The following is an 8,296-nucleotide window of genomic DNA, read 5'->3' on the forward strand; positions in this document are numbered from 1 at the left end:
ATCGCAGCCTCAGCCTGCTGGGCTCATGCGATCCTTTCACCTTAGCCTTCCAAATAGCTGGAACTACAGATGTGCGCTTACCACACCCAGCCTATTATTTTATTTTTATTGTAGCGACAAGGTCTCACCAAGTTGCCCAGGCTGGTCTCGAACCCCAGAGCTTAGGCAATCCTCTCACCTCAGCCTCCCAGAGTGCTGGGATTACAGGCTTGAGCCACTGCACCTGGACCTTTTCACTTTCTTGATGCTGTCCTTTGCTGGACAAAGTTTTAACAAAGTCCAATTTATCTTTTTTCTTTTGTTACTTATGCTTTTTTCTAAGAAACCGTTGTTGTATCTAAAAAAAAAAAACCATTGCCTAATTCAATGTCACCAAGATTTACTCCTATGTTTTCTTCTAATAACCTTATAGTTTTAGTTCTTACGTGTAGGTCTTTCATCTATTTTGAGTTAATTTTTACATATAGTAAGGATCTAACTTTATTCTTTTGCATGTGGCTATCCAGTTGTCCCAGCACCATTTGTTGAAAAGACTATTCTTTCCTAGTTGAATTATACCAGCAACTTTGTCAGTCATATTTAATTTTAACACATCACTGACAACACAGTGCTATCAGTGTCAGAATACATTAAATATTAGTCTGGCCAGGTATGTTAACTCACACCTGTAATCCCAGAACTTCAGGAGGCAGAAGTGAAAGGATGGCCAGAGTCCAGAGATTTGAGAACAACCTGGGCAGCCTGGTGAGACCTTGTTTCTACAATTTACAAAAAATAAAAAATAAAAAAATTAGCTGGGTGAGTGGTGCATGCCTTTAGTTCCAGCTGCTTGGAAGACTGAGGTGGGAGGATCACCTGAGCCCAGCAAATCGAGGCTTCTGTGACCATAATCATGTCATTGCACTCCAGCCTGGGTGACAGAGTAACACTCTGACTCAAAAAATAAATAAATAATGTCTTAGTCTGTTTTGTGCTGCTATAAGACAGTACCTGAGATTGGGTAATTACATGTTTATATATATAATATTTATATATATACATGTACATATATACATATATACACATATCTAATACATACATAGTATGTTATATATATTATATATATATATACACACACACAGTATTATTTCTCAGTATCCATGGGGGGTTTGATACCAGGACACTCACTCCTCAGATACCAAAATCCACAAATATTCAAGTCCTTTATATAAAATGGCATAGTGTTTGCATATAACCTAAGCATGTCTTCCTGTATATTTTAAATCATCTCTAGATTAAATAAAAGACCTAATAACAATGCCTACACATTGCTTTATTCACATGAATTCAACATAGTACTTGGCGCATGGCAAATTCAAGTTTTGCTTTTTGGAACATGTGGATTATTTTTTCCAAATATTTTTTATCTGTGGTTGGCTGAATCCATGGATACAGAGCTGATAGATACAGAGGGCCAACTGTATGTGTGTATAGATACAGATTAGAAATGTATAATATATATTAGCATTATATTATTATTGTAAACAGAAATATATCAGGCCAGGGTTCTGGAGGCTAGCAAGTCCAAGACCAGCGGGCTGACATCTGGCAAAGGCGTCCTTCCTCGTCACCCCTGACCGAAGGACAGAGAGAGTAGGAGAAAGTGGAGTTTGAACTTGCAACCTCAGGCCCTTTCATAATCGGCATTAATCGATCATGAGGGCGCAGCCTTCATGACCTAACACCTCTCATTAGGCCCCGTCTGCCAACACTGTTGCATTAGGGATTAAGTCTCCAGCACGTGCATTTTGGGAGACACATTCAAACCATAGCTGGGAACTTTAGTTTACCTGCTGAGTCTCAGTCCATATTGGCTGGAGTTGTCAGAAGAAATTGTATTGAGTCTGAGAGACTTAAAATGTGTCTCATCCAAATATATTAATTATATCAAATATATTAATTAATATATTAATTTTATGTTAAAATTAATTATATTATTTGATTTATATTGCATGGCATAAGGATTTACTGCTATAATTTTCCCAGATGAAGTAAAAAGTGAATGAAGCTGAATAGTTATGTTGCTATTTAATCATATTCTCTGTAAAGACTTGGAAGATAATAGCTTTCAAATTAATGGTGTTAAAGACCTTGAAGGATGCTATTATGGACACTTGGTCCAGCTCCAGGTTTGCCCCCCTGTACTATGGAGTACAGCTCTTCTCTCCATGACTAAAGAAAACACACCTTCGCCGGGCTCAGTGGCTCAGCCTGTAATCCCGCACCTTTGGGAGGCTGAGGTGAGTGGATTGCCTGAGCCCGCGGGTTCGAGACCCGCCTGGGCAACTTGGCGAGACCTCCTCTCTACAATAAATCAAAAAATTAGCCGGGCATGGTAGCACGCGCCTGTAGTTCCAGCTATTTGGAAGGCTGAGGCGGAAGGATCGCCGGAGCCCCTGCAGTGGCCGGGAGCAACCCACTGCACTCCAGTCTGGGCAACGGAGTGAAACTCCAACTCAAAAAAAAAAAAATAAGCCGGGCTCAGTGGCTCAGCCTGTAATCCCACGCCTTTGGGAGGCTGAGGTGAGTGGATTGCCTGAACCCGTGGGTTCGAGACCTGCCTGGGCAGCAAGACCTCATCTCTACAATAAATCAAAAAATCAGCCGGGCGTGGTAGCGCATGCCTGTAATTCCAGCTACTTGGAAGGCTGAGGCGGAAGGATCACCAGAGCCCAGCAGGTCAAGGCTACGGTGGCCAGGAGCAGCCACTGCACTCCAGAGTCTGGGCGACAGAGTGAGACTCCAACTCAAAAAAAAAAAGAAAACACACCTTCTCTCAGTGCCAGCTATCCTCAGCTATCATTTCATTCCCTTATAGCAGGGGTGAAGCAAAGCATTGTGGTAGACCAACAATTACTGTAGTTTCAAACTAACTTCTGAGTCAGGAATCAGGATAGCAACGCAGGCTCTTCCGATTCCATCCTTCCAAAACCTGCATGGCTCCCTCAGTGCAGAAAAGTCAGGTGCCAGGTGGTGAAAACTTTTTTTTCCCATTGTGGAAACTCACTTTCTTTAGTCTCCATTTAGGGAATGTTCAATCTGCAGGCACGAGACTCTAAAAAACTATTTAAGAAATTAATATAGGCTGGGCTCAGTGGCTCAGCCTATAATCCCAGCACTTAGGGAGGCTCAGGTGAGTGGATTGCCTGAGTCCCAGGTTCAAGATCAGCCCGGGCAACTTGGCGAGACCTCATCTCTACAATAAATCAAAAAAAATTAGCTGGGCATGGTAGCATGCGCCTGTAGTTCCAGCTACTTGGAAGGGCTGAGGGAGAAGGATCGCCAGAGCCCAGCAGGTCAACGCTGGGGTGTCCATGAACATGCCACTGTACTCTAACCTGGGCGACAGAGTCAGACTCCAACTCAAAAAAAAAAATTAATATAAAGAGTTGTTGCACTGAAAATGACCTTTTAAATATCTATCTTTATGATGTACTTTTCCCCATTGGAGAATATATGGTGCACCAGTTTTCACTGCCTATCACTAACATTGTCATCTTCCTCAGAACAACCCCACTCATACCATCCCTAGCCCTGCCTCCTCCTTGCTCCAGACTGGTGTTACCTTTGTAACGGGCTCTACTTCCTCATCTTTGTTTTGACCTAGGAACTTGATTTCTGGTAACACAACCTAACATTGAACAGAGAATGGAACCAACCAAGCACTTCCAGCTACCTTGACAGCTGGCTAGTGAATTTTTAAAATTTCACAGACTAGAACAATATATAAGCTGACTAATATATCTGACCCACTTTTTTCTTGCTTTGGAAATTTTTTTTTTTTTGAGTTGGAGTCACTTCATCGCCCAGGCTAGGGTGCAGTGGCATGCTCATGGCTACCCCAGCATTGACTTGCTGGGCTCCGGTGATGCGTCTGCCTCGGCCTTCCAGGTAGCCAGAACTACAGGCATGTGCTACCATGCCTGGCTAATTTTTTATTTATTGTAGGGACAAGATCTCGCCAAGTTGCCCGGGCTGGTCTTGAACCCGTGGGCTCAGGCAGTTCACTTGCCTTGACCTCTCAAAGAGCTGGGATTACAGGCTGAGCCACTGAGCCCGACCAGAAAATTGGTTTTGGCTTTGTTTGTTTGTTTGTTTGTTTGTTTGTTTTTGAGGAAGCAGGATTTATTGAGAGGACAGAAAAGCTCCCACAGTGGGAGGGGACCCGAAGGGGTTGCCTGAAAATTGGTTTTTAAAAAAACACAGTAGGCCAGGCATGTTGACTCACACCTCTAATCCCAGTGCTGCAGGAGGCTGAGGCTGGAAGATTGCTTGAGCTCAGGAGTTCAAGACCAGTCTGGGCAACATAATGAGACACTGTCTCTATAAAAAAAAAAAAATTAAATTAGCCGGACATAGTGGCATGCACCTGTAGTCCTAGCTACTCAGGAGGCTGAGGCAGGAAGATCACTTGAGCCCAGGAGTTTGAGTCAGCAGTGAACTATGATTGCATCACTGCACTCCAGCCTGGATTACAGAGTGAGACCCTGTCTCTAAAAACAACAACAACAAAACCAGAATATCGTTATCTACATTAACTCTTTACTAAATATCTACAGGCAAATCCAGAGAGTCTCATAAAATCTAATGCATGAAGAGAAAGCCTAAGAAGTACATATGGCTTGTTTTCATGAGCCTTACTGAACAGAAACTGTTTTCATTGTAATGATGAAGCCACTCTTTTGTTTTGCCTGCTTGTTCCTGCCAGGTAATGATGACTCGGACATAGACATCCAGGAGGACGATGAATTCGACAGTGAATTGGAAGAGAGACAACTGTCCAAGATGCAGACGGCCATGGAGGTGCTCATGCAAGGTACCATAGCTTCCTTCACTTGCTCCCCTCTCTGTGCCAATTCACAGAGCACCGTGGCCAGGACTGGAGCAGGGTTCTTAGTATTGAGCCCCACAGGTACACTGGAAATGGCCCAGTTCTTGCTCTGGGTTTGCCCTGCTCTGTTGCTTATCAGGATTTGGCTCCGAAACTGATCAGTGGTTATCTTGCCGCTAATATTTTACCTGTCTGTGGTCCTGAGAACAGCCGGTTCATATTTGTGGCTTGGTATTTCTCACAGGGGCCACACGAACACTTTACCTTTGCCTTGAGCTATATTCTGCCCTTTTGGGGTCCCAAACTGCTCTCAGTGCAATTGTATCCCTTATGGCCTGAGAATGTACAAAGAAAGAACTTACATGAGTATCTCTGCCTTTTTTAAAAAAATTTTCTTCTAATTTCTTCTTTCTCATTGCAAAACAAGCAGCAAAGCTGGACACAATGGTACACACCTGTAGTCACATCTACTCGGGAGGCTGAGGCAGGAGGATCCTTTGAGCCCAAAAGTTTGGGGCTGTATTGAATAATGAATGCACCTGTGAATAGCCACTGCACTCTAGCCTGGGCATTATAGCAAGATACCATCTCTAAAGCAACAAATATTAAAAATTTAAGCAACAAAATGTGTGGAGCAAATGTGAATGCTCCTCTAGGGTCTTCCTCATCTCCCACTCCCATCCGAGAGGGGCCATGGCTAATGGCTAGAGAGAGTTTCCTTACAGATTGCTTTTCCATATATATACATAGGCTACACATATGCATGCACTTGCACATGCAGACACATATGCAATCAAACATAGATACATAGGTCACCTAAATTTTTTTTTTCTTTATTGAGTCGGAGTCTCACTCTGTCACCCAGACTGGAATGCAGTGACATGCTCACAACCACTGCAGCCTCGACCTGCTGGGCTCCAGTAATCCTTTCGCCTCAGCCTTCCAAGCAGCTGGAACCACAGACATGTGCCACTATGCCTGGCTAACTTTTTTTTTTAATTTATTGTAGAGACAAGGTCCCGCCATGTTGCTCAGGCTGGTCTCGAACCCCTGGACTCAGTCAGTCCTCTCGCCTCTGCCTCCCAAAGTGCTGGGATTACAGGCTTCAGCCACTGCTCCCGGCTCACCTAAAATTTATTTAACCTGAATGCAACCAGATTGGTTGTATAATTCTGCAACGTGTTTTTGTTTTTTAAAAGATTGAGCTGGAGGATATCACCCTACGTGAACTAATTTGGAAACAGAAAACCAGGTACCACATGTTCTCACATGTGGGGGCTAATGGGGCAGTGATGGATATAATAGTCACTGGGGACACCAAAAAGGGGGAAGGTAAGGAAGGGAGTAAGAGTTCAGAAATTACCTATTGGGTACAGTGTTCGCTATCTGGGAAATGGGCTACCTGAGACCCAATCCCCACCACTATATAAAACATCCATGTAGCAAAGATGCACTTGTAATCCCTGAATCTAAAATAAATTAATTTTTAAAAGTAAAATATGGGCTGGGCACAGTGGCTCATATTTGGGAGGCTGAGGTGAGGGGATTGCCTGAGCCTCACAGGTTTGAGAACAACCTGGGCAACTTGGTGAGACCTCATCTTTACAAAAAATCAAAAAATTAGCCAGGTGGGTTAGAGCACACCTGTAGTACCAGCTACTTGGAAGACTGAGGTGGAAAGATGGCCTGAGCCCAGCAGGTCAACGCTGGGGTAGCCATGAATGTGCCACTGCACTCCAACCAGGGCAGAGTGAGATTCTAACTCAAAAAAAAAAGGTTAAATATATTGGAGCTCTTGTAATGTCAGTAAAATATAGCTCTGCTTTGTACTTTTTAATGGCTGTATCATATTCCATAGCATGAATGTGCCCATAATTTACTTGGGTATTCTTCTATTGACAGATATTGATCTTCACTCTTTTCCTTGTATATACATTTTTCTGCATATCTGCAAGTGTTTCTTTAGGTTTCATCATTAAAAGTAGAATTTCTGCCAGGCTCGGTGGCTCAGCCTGTAATCCCATCCCGCACCTTTGGGAGGCCGAGGTGAGTGGATTGCCTGAGCCTACGGGTTCGAGACCTGCCTGGGCAACTTGGCGAGACCTCATCTCTACGACAAATCAAAAATGAGCCGGGCGTGGTAGCGCACTCCTGTAATTCCGGCTACTTGTAAGGCTGAGGCGGAAGGATTGCCAGAGCCCAGCAGGTTGAGGCTGTGGTGGCCGGGAGCGGCCACTGCACTCCAGCCTGGGTGACAGAGTGAGACTTCAACTCAGAAAAAAAAAAAAAAAAGTAGAATTCCTTAGGTCAAAGTTTCGATCAATTTTTATTTTGATAAATACTACAAATTTGCCCTTAAAAGCATTTCCCGGGCAACTCCTTCAGGTCCCCTCCTACTGTGGGAGTTTTTCTGTCTCTCAATAAATCCTGCTTTCTCACTTAAAAAAAAATTATCATCTACCACCTGTTAATGTTTGGAACTCAGTTGCATTTTTATATACATAATACATTTAATTGGTATCATCTTTTATAATTTTATATTAACTTTTGTTGCTAACTGCTTTCTAGGCTCTGCTGTCTTCATTTATTACATTTTACTTCTTTCATAGGACAGTTAGATGCTCTGGTTTCCTTTTTCTTCTTTTTATTTTTTAACAACTTCATGACAAAAACAGTGGTTAGCAATTATGACTCCCATTTGACAGATGGGAGCCAAGGTGTATGATTGACCCAGCATAGCCAAGTAAAGGCACTGCTTCTCCTAAATTCTGCTGACCACTTATCCTGCAGAGAAAATCTCACAGTCTATTTCCAAAAACTATGAAGAATAGCTTCCAAACAACACAAGACTTTGCATTTTATTTGACCAAGGAAAAGTTTTTGAAGAGAGTACTTGGTTGTCTGTCTCTAGGTCTGTCCTGATCAAGCTTTTCTCTGCCACCGAGGCCTGGACCTGGGGTGAGGGTTGCTCCTTTCTCAACCTTAAGGTGCAAGTCCAACTCTCTGTTTCCCTCAGTCCCCTACACTTCTGGCTAAAGATGTCTGGGAGAAAAAGTGAGACTCCAACTTAAAAAAAAAAAAAGGATGAACTAATTGTGATTAAACTTTTTAATTTTTTTTCTTTTTGAAGAGATCCAAGTACAAGTGACTTTGGTCCTAATGGAAGGGTATCTTTCTTTTTTAATAGCTAGCACTCCAGATCCACTGCTTATAAACAATAACAGAGTTCAGTGATTTTTTTTCCTAAAGCATTTATGGGATGCATGTTTATTTTTAAATTCATGATTATTTTGACTATTGTGTCTTTTTAAAAAAATGGAAATACATAACAGTCATTGTTGTTTGTTGACACTTCTGATTACTTGGATGTTACTTAAGTACTTTTTTTTTTTTTTTGGAATTGGAGTCTCACTCTGTCACCCAGGC

The 8,296-nt window shown here is 42.6% G+C and overlaps 1 protein-coding gene across 6 annotated transcripts in view; it reads left to right on the forward strand.

Annotated features, from left to right (window-relative positions):
• The window catches only part of CLUAP1 (clusterin associated protein 1), a 48,586-nt gene that overhangs the window by 35,281 nt on the left and 5,009 nt on the right, over positions 1-8,296 (forward strand). For all 6 annotated transcript variants that reach the window (XM_021719095.1, XM_008071117.1, XM_008071113.1 and 3 more), the window contains one exon: positions 4,748-4,855. In XM_021719095.1, the coding sequence (XP_021574770.1) occupies positions 4,748-4,855 (108 nt within the window). The remainder of the gene's footprint in view (positions 1-4,747; positions 4,856-8,296) is intronic.

Source organism: Carlito syrichta, unplaced genomic scaffold (genome assembly GCF_000164805.1).
Source record: "Carlito syrichta isolate Samal-C Ts95f unplaced genomic scaffold, Tarsius_syrichta-2.0.1 Scaffold314117, whole genome shotgun sequence".
NCBI classification, from domain to species: Eukaryota; Metazoa; Chordata; class Mammalia; order Primates; family Tarsiidae; genus Carlito; species Carlito syrichta.